We start from the raw sequence: 13,251 nt of genomic DNA, 5'->3' as shown, positions 1-13,251 counted from the left end.
CAGTATTATCTGTCGACCTGGCCTTTTAAAAAAAACTCGATCGGGGGTTTGAAACGGTCCCCACCCGTGTTTCATTAAGAGGAAGCGACTGCCTCGGCTCTTAACCCGACCGAGAAACCCCCCGAACCCTGGCCCACCAGCGAGGGAGTTTTTTACCCCGCGGCATCGGAAATTCGCGTCCCCCAGGACTCGAACCCGCGCCGCGGGGGTGCCGCCAGCCCCAGCCGGCCAACTGGTCGTAGGGGCCTTAGGCCCGACCTGGCCTTTTGACTCGCTAAACTCCCAATTATCTGACAGTCTAATCTGACTTTGGACGGATATTATTAACTACAGTGGAAACCACTATCAACAAGGCGTGCACAACTACCTCGACACCTCGTTGCTCCTGAATGAAAAAAAAACCAGGTGCAATGCAGCAAAGCTAGTGACCGCTCCGCGGCCCTTCATATATAACAAGCGTGGAGAGTACGTAGCACACAACGATCAATTTCATTCATCACGTCATCCGTGACCTTTACAGCTCATTAAATATAATTTTATCTCTCGCTGATGCTGTCGTGCAGCAATCAGGCTATAACTGAATTATGCATCTTTGAACAACACTAATGAAGGTGGTTGTATGAGTATCTAGTATAATTAATCAATTATTCATGTTCAATATGATTTTAATCCCTGAACAACTAAGCAGCCTTGCAAATGACGTGTGTGTACATCACATTGCTATGTTCTTGAACTTGAAGCGGGTTCTTTTTTTTTGTGACAAAAGTCGGCCTTTTTTCGAGGGCTGTTTAGGGTCAGGCGTACGCGTGACCCTGAGCAGAGCTATCGCAACAAGAGGCCCCCTCTAGGATTCGGTATTTTGAGCCGGCCTAACAAACCGGCCCACCCGTGTGATTCAATCGAATTTGTTGCCAGATCGCAATAAAAAATTATTCTATCTTGTGTAATGATTTGACTGTTAATCACACATGTGACTTCTAATATTTATTTTTTTTCGTTTGTGACCAGTAAAAAAAGAGACCCTCGTGATTACGTGGGCCAGCGCCAAATCCATCAAAAAATACTGTAGTTCCATTGCATTCTGTCGGGCCAATAAATCCATCCATTTTGCTCACTTTTATCCTGCCTGATCCTGGCCCAATACCGTGATTTGTTGAATGTTAAGTTGTTGGGCTAGCCGGATTCGAAGCCTGCTTCTAAACGCCACAACAACGACAACACAGCCAACTCCTTGTTCCGCCTCCGCTCCGCCGCTTTATTCCTCGCCGGAGTGGAGGGGGCGGTCGAACTGTCGAAGCGAACAAAAACCCCAGACCACACCGCGAGAAGAGAGCGCAGCCACCTCGCCTCCGCTCCTCAGCCATGGCAGCCGCCGGCGTCGTCGCTGAGCCCAAGACCAAGTACGATCGCCAGCTCAGGTAACTCTTCGGTGCGCATCTGGGTTCGCTCTCCCCCTTCACTTGATCGACGAGTAGATTCCGAGCGCGTGCGTCGAACGATTCTAGGGTTAGGGCTCCCCAGCGACCGAATTCTACTATTGGGATCCAATTCCGACGCCGTTTACATGTGTTGTCCCAACTAGGATTTAGGCTCCTCCTGTTATTCGGCTAGCTAGTGCTCTGATGTAGGGGGAATCTGATGTGGTTATGGGGATGCTCTCGTTGCTAGACTCGAGCGGTGCAGACCTTGCATTGGAGCTAGGGTTGCTTGCAAGTTGTTGGATGCTGATTTTAATTATTGTCAGGTGTCTTGTTCCACGGATTTCATTACAACTTTTTAAGTGCTACGTAAGTGCACTTTTTTAGTAATGTGTGACATTCTGATGGTAGTTCCAATTCTGATTTCTGATTTTAGCTGAGCATCTGGCTTATAGTGGAATTGGATAATTGGGGTTCCATTGCGGCATTGCCTAAGCTACAACACATTCTTAAGTTATAGTTTTATACCTGTCTAGAAAATACTTAGGTCCATGCGAATCGCAGAACCCTCTTCAGGCTTCCCTGCCAAGTCTAGATGAAAAACTAACCTGAAGTATTTTTTATTAGACGATTTTTCATCTAGGCTGATGTTTTTTCGTTATCATGATAACTTTTAGCTCAATAGCTCGTGCTCCCCTTTGACTGATCTTGGGTTGTGTCGTGTCATCTCATCCTGGCAATATTATCAGAAGCATGAATAATAAATTGTATTTACAGCCAAAAATTCAGCATTACCCACCACATGTAATCATTTGTTTGGCAAAGGTGCAACGGAAAAAAAATGCCCTGTTTCTCAATTGCATAACTCTTCTGTATGGATTAGGAAAAGAGTATTTGATGGCACAGGCATTGTTTTTATGGAATTAAGGAAATCCTTCTGTCATATTGCGTGGGCTTTCCAATAGTTTATTTGGTGCACGTGCTTATTCTTTTATCTGCTTGTTTTACTTGCCCACTCAATCAGATAGCATACCCATATATTGAAAGCTACATGTTATTTTCTGAGTACAGGATATGGGGTGATCAAGGACAAGCGGCACTGGAGAAGGCTAGCATATGCTTGCTTAATTGTGGTCCTACTGGAACTGAAGCACTGAAGAATCTCGTGCTTGGAGGAATAGGAAGTGTCACAGTTGTCGATGGATCCAAAGTTGAAGCATCTGATCTGGGGAATAACTTTTTATGTAATTTCTTTGCTATGTGATTCTACCTGTTATTCTGAATTCATCCTCTCAAAATTGATGGAACTCATATTCTTGAGTATTTAATTTGAATACAGTGGATGAAGGATGTTTGGGGCAGCCAAGAGCTAAATCCATATGCTCTTTCCTACAAGAGCTGAATGATGCTGTTAAAGCCAAGTTTGTTGAGGAGACTCCAGCAACTTTGATAGACACTAATCCTTCATTCTTTTCCCAGTTCACTATTGTTATTGCTACTCAGGTGTGTTCTTCAGTCTCATTCTATGATTTTCAAAAGTATGATTGCTCTGCTGGTATTTTCATATGTAGACAGAAATTTGAGTATATGAATAGATATATGTTTTTTTATTGAAGGTTGAAAAAAATGTTGGAGAGATGAGAATTAATAAGAGGACTTTATTAAAGCTCTACATTTGTGATGACCTTTCAAATGGACCGAACCTGCAGACCATTGTTAATAATATGCGCAGATTGAATGTTAATGTAGTTATTATTCAAAAGAAATTTAACATAGCAAATAGTGGGTTTCTTCATTTCTCAATGATTGATTATTTGTCTAGTTTAAGTTGCTTCCCATAGCCACAACTGGGCTCACTGGCCAGAAGGAATATATTTACAGTACTTTCTTCTAGTGCGTGCAGCTGTTTCTTTCACCAATAGTTTTGGCCTGTTAGTAGGACCAGAGGTCAATTATTCCATTAGGATTTTATCATCACTGGTTCTACCGTGCTAGTAGAGTTCCTCGCTCTTCAGCTTAGCGTATTGCTGGCAAGATATGTGTGCACTGTGCAGTAAACCCTTGAAACTTTTTTTTTAAAAAAATATAATGCATATTCATCTATGTTGCAGCTTCTGGAAAGTTCTTTACTGAAGCTAGATGATATCTGCAGAAAAGCAGATATCGTGTTGGTTGCTGCACGTTCTTATGGTCTAACTGGTCTGGTCAGGGTCAGTGTCAAGGTACTTACATCCCAAACTTTAGCATGTGCACGTGATTAATTATCATAACATCACACTTACACACGGCATACACTCACTCACACTCATTCATTCAATTGTGTGGTTGTGTGCAAGCCTGCAAGGCTTTGCTAACCTGGGCCTTGTATGGTTAGTTGTACGTCACACTGACAGTTTTGTCTATGCCATGGACTAATCATATTGGGAGGAATTCACAGTGTTTTCGGAAGGTTGACAAATCTATTTATTTATTGTTGGCCAGGAACACTGTGTGATAGAATCAAAACCAGACCACTTCTTGGATGATTTGCGCCTTCACAATCCATGGGCTGAACTCAAGCAGTAAGAATATATACATGCATTTTAAACAGTTGTAAAAGAACATATACATTCATTTTAAATAGTTGTCAACTTGTCATTTTATCCATCTTCACTGCACAGGTTTGCAAAATCAATTGACATAAGTGATAAAGATCCTGTTGTGCACAAGCATACGCCATACATTGTTATCCTTGTGAGACTTGCAGAAAAATGGGCAGATTCACATGATGGTAATTTACCTTCAACTCGGCAAGAGAAAAGGGAGTTTAAGGTATATTATTTTGATTACTGTTCACCATGAAGTTTGTTTAGGACTGTCAGTGCACTGACTAAACTATTTCGTTTGTCAGGACCTGATTCGGGCCCATATGCTTAATGTAGATGAAGAAAATTACAAAGAAGCTGTTGAGTCTTCATATAAAGTATCAGTTACTCCAGGAATCAGTAAGTTGATTTATGAGTCCTTGTCTGAGCATGGTTTTAACAGGATCCAGCTTTTACCTCCCTTAGATGATAAATGATACCAAGGCATATTTACCTGAATTTGCTGATTAAACTTTGCCTGTGCCGTTTCACACAAATGCTGGATCCTAAGCTTATGGTTTGGCATGTACACTTGTCTTCATTTGAATCAGTAGTGGTTTCATGCCTTTTTTCCCGAGTTCTGAATCAGTAGTATTGAAAATGTTCTTGACCCTTGCACTTGGCTTCCACTATTTACCTCCACCCCCCTGTCTATCAAATACTCAGCTGAAAACCTTTTGGATTTACATCCATCCAGACTTATATTGCTACAATAACATGCCAATCATTTCTAGTGTAAACATATGATATTCTAGGCTATCTTTTGCAAATTGTATAATGATGGTTCCATTTATTGTCTTCTTATTTGTTAGGATTTAGGTCTAAGGATTAGGATTAGGTCGTGTGGGTTAATCTCTTGATTCCAACCTTCCATATTTTCTATACACCGTATCACAATTCCTATTCCACCCTCATGGCCCTAAATCCAAACTGCCTCTACAAAATCAGCAGTAATGCAATTGGTTTCAGCTATCATTTGAATGTTTTATAACATTCTAAGCTGATCCTTGCACTCTAGACAGTATGAAGAAAATAGTGACTACGGGCTACCAGTAACATGCGAAATCAGTAGAGATTGTTTCTGATTATATTATTTAGACAATAATAATGTATATCTTTCAAAAACATGCTCTGGATCTAAATAGCCTTGTCCAAAAACTGTTGTACGTTTTCTGCTCTTATATTGCTTATTCTGATGCACAAGTTCACTAATATAGACTTGTACAAAATGGTACATGCAACAGTACAAATGTACAGGTTTCTGTTAGGTAATGATACATTGATTTCTGTTAGGTAATGAGATCCGTCAGATAATTGATGATAACTCCGCAGAAGTCAATTCATCTTCATCAGATTTCTGGATTTTAGTGGCTGCTTTGAAGGTATATATCTATCGTGATTATAATGTATGGGGTGTTGACCTCTTTCTATTAGGACATTCCACACTTTTTTAAAATTTTGTGGCCTCTTTACTGGATGCTTGGTTCATTTGCTACCGATCAATGACATGGCCTCCTTTTCTGTTGTTAAAACCAGATCTAATTTTTCTTCCCTTGGTATATCCTACTTCCAGGTTTTAGCTTGCTTTGTGCCAACATTTGTGGCGATAAATGTAGCTCAGGTGTCTAAAAAGTATACAATGAGATTGCCTGGATTACCCTAGCTTCAGTTTGTTGACATGTGAAATTAATCCTAGCTGGACCTGTGCTAAAATCCCAGGCCACTAAAAACTAAATTAGCCATTAACCAAGGTGCTTTACACTTAAACTTGAATGCTGTGTGAGGCAGCTTTGGACTTTGAAGGCTTCTAAGCTGAGTCCCAGTTAGAGCATAGAAGCGTATGTGGAAGGTCTTGCGTAATGAACCTTAGTTATACAAAGTTCATCAAATAATCTTTCTTACCCTGGTTTCCTTGACTTAGACTGCTTTCTCTCTTCATTGACAGGAATTTGTTACAAATGAGGGCAATGGCGAGCTGCCTCTTGAGGGAACAATTCCTGACATGACTTCACTTACTGAGTCAGTGCCTACAGCTGTGATCCAGCTTCTGCCATCTTCAGATTCAAATTCTGCTACTACTTATATTCTCTTTTCTGGGTGAATAACTTATTGTTTCTCTTTTGTTATCTTACAGGTATTATGTAAGCCTACAAAAGATTTACCAAGCTAAGGCTGAAGCTGACTGTGTTGCCATGGAGCATCACGTAAAGGATATCTTGAAGCGGATTGGTAGACATCCGGATTCTATTTCAAGGGCCTATATCAAAACATTTTGTAAAAATGCTAGAAAACTCAGGGTAAGCTGCTTTCATCAGTTGACATGTGTTGTAGCTTCCCTTTATAGTCGCAACTTGACATATTATCACATGATGCGCTTAACTGTGAAAACTTACTCATTTTAGCAATATCTGTAACTTATCCATTCCAGAATGATAAATTGGATAGAAGGTGACTATCAATATGTTGTGCAGATTGCTGCTGGCTTGCTTGTTTCAGAAGTCAGAAGAATAGAATACTGAGTAGTACTGTTGAATGAATTTCTATGCACAACTTTTTTATTGAGGAACAAATTTTACTATCTGTTGCACCTGCCAGGGGTATTATGTTGTTTTATAAGATGTAAACAATGAATAATGCGAGTAGGTACAAAAAATCGTTTTAATCTGGGTTTTTCATCCATTTTGAATGTCTAGGTTTGTAGATATCGTAGCATTGAGGAGGAGTTTAGCTCTCCCATTGTCTCTGAGGTTCAAAGGTATTTCACCGATGAAGATTACAGGTCAGCATCCATGGCAATGAATGTTCTGGTTCATGTCTTTGCTTAGTATAAAGAAAGTGCTATACATGTTCCAGATTTGATGTTAAATACTTACACTACATTTCTGCAATGTTTTTAAGCTAGCATGACATGCACTTTCTGGTCTAATGTGTCACTGACTAGAGAATTCTAGGATATTGTAGCATTATCATTTGTTTAATGTGTCACCTTAAGAGTTGCCAATTCTAGGATACTTTATCATTGCTTCGAAGATAAATGAGAATATTTCTTGGAACTATGCAAAACCACAATGCATGCAGATGCTATCATGAATATGATTGTGGACATCCAAAAGCAGAGAATCTTTGCTTGGAAGTCATATTTCATCATCTCATAAATGTTGGGTTTGAATATTGTTTATGAACTATTTTCTGTTGAAATAGCTACCCTGTGGTTTAAATTTCAGTTTTTTTCAGTGGAGTCTCCTCTCTAATGGCAGTTAAATGTGTTACTGCAGTTATGCAATGAACTTCTACATTCTACTACGCGCCGTTGATCGATTGTCTGCCAACTATAATAGATTGCCTGGAATTTTTGACAGGTACTTTAGAAAAAATGTTCATTTGCTATTGGTGAACATTATTATGTCACCTGTAGAGAAATGATTCTGTTTTTTTATAATACTGATTATACACTGGATTCAATAGTGAGATTGATGAGGATATCCCTAGGCTGAAGACTGTTGCTGCTTCAGTGCTAAGTGAGATGGGCTTGAGCGGAGCATCCTTATCTGAAGATCTGATAACTGAGATGTGCCGGTTTGGGGGTGCAGAGATTCATACAGTGGCTGCTTTTATTGGTGGCATTGCTTCCCAAGAAGTAATAAAGGTCTGTTGTGTGCTTGGCTGAAATTATTAAGGATATATATACACATGATATTACATTGTTGTGAATCTTTGTACACACCATTCTCTCTAATCCAAAATAGATACTGTTCTATGATCTTAACACAAAAGTTCGAAAAAAATGGCAAAAAGTCATCTTCAATTTATAGGATGATACACACTTGACCTGTATTTGGAAAGTGAAAAGGTATTATTACTGATTATTGTTCTTGTTTCATCTTGCAGCTGGTGACCAAGCAGTCTGTGCCCTTGCGGGGAACATTTATATTCAACGGAATCGACCTCAAATCTCAAGTTTTGGAACTATAATGTGGCTGTGGAGGCTCCATTTGAGATGCCCCAGTTTTTTTGTGCCGTGACCTCGCGCTTCAATGGAATCAGTTTGCCCGTGTACTTGGCCAAGATCAGGTCTGAACTGGATCATTGTACCGACGAGGAGCCTAATTCGCATGATATTTAGATGAGTGGCATTCTCGCCATGTAGGTTCATATAATCTGCTGCTCTGTTTCCACCTTTTGGGACACGGAAAATGAATCCGAGAAAAGTGGTCAATATTTAAGAATGCATCTGAAATCTATGTCACTCCCCCATGTTGAAGTATCCAGACTTGCGTCGTAACATCCATGCATGCAATTGCGTGGCAAATTCCTATCTCACGCGGCTGTTGTGCTGGTAGTAAAAGAATAGAGGAATAGTCGCCTTCCAAGGTCGAGGTGTTGATATGCTGTAGACTAGTAAACCAAGGAACAGTCACCTTACCCAAATCGAGCTGAAGTGGTTTGCACATGTGACTGAGTGGACGAGCAGTAGCACGGGCAGTATGGATTTGACGGGTTGGAATTCGTCTTGACACGTGCGCAAGTTGACGAAAACGGCCACTGCTCAACGGGGAGTGTAGGGGAAGTAAGATAAGCTTGTCGGCCGAGCTGTTGGTGCTGTCATAGGGAGCACACGTAGGCACCGACATCACTGTGCGTATGGTCTCAGGTGTCCGCGGCCGGGCCAAAATCTGCAGCCAGCAGCTAGTGGTGGGTGGCCGGCCGCCGTCCCTTTCGCGACGCGCTTGCCGTCGGAGGTAAGCAAAAGACGTGTGACAGCGAAATGCGGTTGCTACTTGCTACACAGGCTTGTTCAGTTAACTTCCATGCCACAATCGTATCGATTTTCAGCAGTATTTATGCGAGAATGTACATACACGCGCGCGCGTACGTATTCTTTTTATATATATACATATAGCAATAACGCGTTTTCTGTTTTGGTTTACTTACTTCACGCTGGCGCCAGTGGTTGTTGATCGGTATCATCGTAGCAGGCACAAGCTGTCGTCGGCAGCTAACTGTGTCAGGATCATGATCGCGCCTGTTGTTTGTTGTTACAGGTGATGATGTTCACACCTCACAACGAGCGAGATTATAATCGCGTACACGCGCGCGCGGAGTAGTTCACTCTGTTCGCTGCATCCAGCTAACAGTATTTTTCTCTCACACCAAACCAGCACCAGCCAGCCAGCAGTACTTTTTTCTCACAACAAATCAGCACCAGCCACAGCACAGCAAACAGAGTAGTTGATTGATTGGATAAGGCTTGCTGCCTGGATGCAAACTGTAAGCAATGAGCTTCCCAAAGACAGATTATGAGAGGATAATTAAAAGACGCATGTACCTTCGAAAGCTTTTCATTTACCAGTTGTTCTAAGATTAAACATGGGAGGAAGGAATAGAAAAGGTAAGCATGCAACTAGTAAGAGCTAAAAAGATTAAATAATTTTCTTTAATACTTATCCAATTTTTTTTGCAGGTATATCCAAAAGTTATAGAATGTCTTATATTCAAATATAAATTTTGAACCCTTATAAATGTTTTATATTACATTACGGAGGGAGTGGACACGGGAGCAATAATATCTTAGAGAGAGGCTACCTGCGATCGAGATATTTCGCTGTGGCACGTACGTGAGCAATAACACCTCAACGATTTGCAACTAACCGTGTACCCATATGTGTGGGCCCGGAGCAGCGGAAGACTACTAGATCTCCTTACTCTTGGACCATGTCGACTTGTCCTCTTGTCGAGGGCATGCTCGCGGACGCGCACGCATTGTTTGTGCAAGCATTACCTTAACCGTGTCGTCAATCCTTGAGAAGTCGACAGAGGCGTCTACCTCCGTTGTCTTGGTCCGCTCGATAGAGATCAGATTGTCCAGTACTCCCTCTATTCAATTTTGATAAATATATTTTCATATGACAATGACCAAGGGCAGCACAAGTGTGTTTATCAATCTAATAAATGTCACAGACTTTTTTGTCGATCCTCCAATATTTTGACTAGAAACTCCTTATAACTAGTGCTATTTATTGTCATAACCCATACTAATAGTAAATATAGCTATCATTTTTGAACATTTAAGTTTTTGAAATATAGCTATCAAAAGTGAATAGAGGGAGTAATTAATTACTACCCGTACTACTGCTAAGCGTGATTATCTGATTTTTTTCCTCATTTTTTGTGGGCATCCAGCTTAGCACTCAATTTTAGATGATCCAAACAGGACCTAATTTATTTGCCTGCTCACTTGCCACACAAGCAAACCAACGATCAGTACTAGTATGATCCGAAAGATCTGATGGGAATGTACGCAATGACGGCATCGTGGCATCATGCGTTTGCGGTTGAACCAGCGCCTGGAGTAATAATTATTAATTTGGAGTGGCTGCGCGGCTTCCAGAACAGAGCACATCCCAAATCGCCGGCAGTTTTGGGCTCGCTGGTCAATTTGGCCCGCAGCCACCACGCACGCGATGTCACGGCTGACTTGGAAATTTAAGTGGGGTGGGGAGATTGGGATTAAAGTCGTGCCCGCCACGTCGTCGGCGATGGAAATGGAACCTACTCTAATTAATCTCCCCGACGGCTACTGGAGTGGCGGACCAGGTAGTAGTAGGAGTACTACTCGTAGTTGCCAAGTGCCAACCGTTAAGCTCGCAGCTGGCGCTGGCGCCGCCGCCTGCGCCGTTCCGTCGGCACCACCACGCCAGCTAGCAGCAGCCGAACTCGCCGCGCAAACGGAGCCGGCTTGCGCCACTACCGGAATCCGATACTTCGCCGTGTGCCCTAATCTTTGTCGTGCGCAGAATTTCGGACACACGGCAACCAATCCATTTGCCGTGAGCCAAAAGAAAAACACACGGCAAATAAAAAACACACGGCAAAAAGTACATTTGCCATGTGCCTGAAAAAAACGCACGGCAAAAATAAAACACACGGCAAATGATGAGAGTCTGCCGTGTGCCATGACGAACACACGGCAATCTGGTTTGTTTGCCGTGTGCCTAATGTTTGGCACACGGCAAACAGGTGGCCCAGGCGAGCCGTTTGCCTGACCGTTTGGTTTGCCGTGCGCTTCAACTGGCACACGGCAATCAAAATCTATGCAGTGTGTTTTTGTTCTTTATCGTGTGCCTAAGTTGTGGCACACGGCAAATTGTTTCAAAAAAATTGATTAAGCACTCCTAACTTTTTCTGCTAACTACATACTATATGTGGTATTATATGTTAAGTTTTGATATTTTTCTCGATCTTTCAGCTATATCTAATCATTTTATTTAAGTAAATCGAATTCTTGTGGATAAATCAAATTTGAGCTGCAAGTATTTTGAATAATTGAATATAATTAATCAAAATTTGATATTTACATTATTGAGTCCAATGTGAGGCCATATCCATGAAATGGAAGGAAATTTCGAACATCTTGCTCACGAACATTGACCCCGAACGTCTGGCCGGATCGTTTTAAAATTCTGTAAAAATCAAACGGAGTCTGAAAATCATAACATTTGTCGTGGTATCATGATTTCATACGCGGAGGCTAAGAAAAAAAATTGAGAAAGTTTTGGACAAGTTATCACGTACGCTCCTCAGAAATCGAAGAATCTCCGTAGAAGATCCAAAGAGTTGAGAAGTAGTCGTTTAGATTTGAAGTCAAAGTGATGGTCAAATTGGCGTATGACTTCAAAACTTTTTGTACATGCAAAACACAACTTAGATTCTCTTAGAAAAAATTGGTTATTTTTCTGATGCTTTTTTTAAATTTATAATTTTTTTGCTTAAATTTGGTTTAGGATTTTGGATGTGCCACTGGACGTCATCTGCCTTTGTCGTGCGCGGCCGTTAGGCACACGGCAAAACAAGCCGTTTGCCGTGTGCCGGCTCTTTCGCACACGGCAAAATAAAAGAAATCGGTCACATTTGCCACCTCACCAATCCAAAGCTTTGAAATGGAGCTCTCCCATTAGTCTAAACGTCTTGAGGCGGATCATCCCTCTCTCTCTTCCTTTTAAAGCTCCTGGCCGGGCCTCCTCCTCTCATCTCTCTCATTCTCTCTCTCGGCGGTGGCGCAGGCCCACGACGGCAGGCGGTAGCGGCAGCGGAGAGCGGCGAGCGCGCGGCAGTGGGGAGCAAGCGGCAGCGGAGCCGCTGGGCGCGGCGGTGGAGCTGCGGGGCACGGCGGGCGAGCACGGAGCGACGGGACGCGGTGGCAGTGAGCGCGCGGACGCGTGCGTGGAGCCGCAGGACGCGCGGCGGAGCCCCGTGGGGCCACCATGAGTGCGCGGCCATGGAGCCGCGTGCGGCGGCGCCGAGCGCACAGCGGTGGGACGAGGCGGCCACCCGCGCCGCCGGTGGGGTAAGGATGCGGGTGCGGCGGCCTCCCGCGGCACCGGCGGGGCGCGGCGACGGCGAGGGCGCGGCACCGGCGAACAGATTTTTTTTGTTTTTTTCCGATTCTTCGCCGTGTGCAAGGGTCTCGGCACACGGCGAACTAATTATCTTCGCCGTGTGCCTGAAATCGTGGCACACGGCGAATTCATCCCGACGCCGTCAAGTTCCGGTCACGCCGTCTTCTTACTTTTTTGCGTCATGTACCTCGACAAACACACGGCAAAGTTGTTTGCCGTGTGCCCGAAATTTGGCACACGACAAACTCGGCCTTTGCCGTGTCTGTAGTTGTCATCGGCGCTTCGCCGTGTGCGACCTTCGGTGAAATCTTCGCTGTGTGCCCGGGGGGCTTCGCCGTGTGCCCGGGCACAAGGCGAAGTATCGAAATCTGGTAGTGCCCGAATGATGTGTGGACCCCAAGCGCGCAGCCGCTAGACTGCTGCGTGCTCCATCCAGTGTGTTCACAGAGGCATGCATGTCGCCGTCGAATTAGCTAGCGGAGCACACTTAACTTTAGTTAGCAAGCCGCTAGATACTTTTGGGAACTTTTGAAACCCCACTTTACGTTGAGAGGAGGACGTATTGGAGTAGTATAGGTAGTACACGTGGATTCATTGTCACACAGCAGCAGTAGTCATCACCGCGCCAGGCTGTAAACCCGATTGGCATACACCACACACGCGGTCAAGTAAGCAAGACTGACGACTACTTGGTCGAGTACATTCTTGAATAATGGTCTGGTCGATGCGGTAATCGCGTATGTACTGGGCACTGACGAGAATCAACGCTTCTGGATTGGAACCAACGAATGAAGAAGCAAGGGGAGCAGTTGA

At 43.2% G+C, this 13,251-nt stretch overlaps 1 protein-coding gene across 2 annotated transcripts; it reads left to right on the top strand.

Moving 5' to 3' along the window:
• The first annotated feature begins 1,083 nt into the window (after nucleotides 1-1,083).
• LOC120649283 (NEDD8-activating enzyme E1 regulatory subunit AXR1-like) lies at nucleotides 1,084-8,304 on the top strand. Of its 2 annotated transcripts, none has more exons than XM_039926038.1 (14): nucleotides 1,084-1,418; nucleotides 2,490-2,662; nucleotides 2,758-2,921; nucleotides 3,530-3,640; nucleotides 3,900-3,979; nucleotides 4,079-4,229; nucleotides 4,309-4,402; nucleotides 5,336-5,424; nucleotides 5,988-6,061; nucleotides 6,177-6,339; nucleotides 6,736-6,821; nucleotides 7,318-7,401; nucleotides 7,508-7,688; nucleotides 7,931-8,304. In XM_039926038.1, exons 1-14 carry the CDS (start codon nucleotides 1,363-1,365, stop codon nucleotides 8,012-8,014), a joined length of 1,590 nt encoding a protein of 529 aa, XP_039781972.1. In that variant the 5' UTR covers nucleotides 1,084-1,362; the 3' UTR covers nucleotides 8,015-8,304. The 2 variants fall into 2 exon arrangements, with proteins under 2 accessions (XP_039781972.1, XP_039781973.1); XM_039926039.1 differs by having other exon boundaries at nucleotides 1,180-1,418; nucleotides 7,532-7,688; nucleotides 7,931-8,294.
• The last annotated feature ends 4,947 nt before the right edge of the window (nucleotides 8,305-13,251 follow it).

Source organism: Panicum virgatum, chromosome 9K, assembly GCF_016808335.1.
Source record: "Panicum virgatum strain AP13 chromosome 9K, P.virgatum_v5, whole genome shotgun sequence".
Lineage (NCBI taxonomy): Eukaryota > Viridiplantae > Streptophyta > Magnoliopsida > Poales > Poaceae > Panicum > Panicum virgatum.
This window is presented reverse-complemented; position numbering and strand designations above follow the sequence as displayed.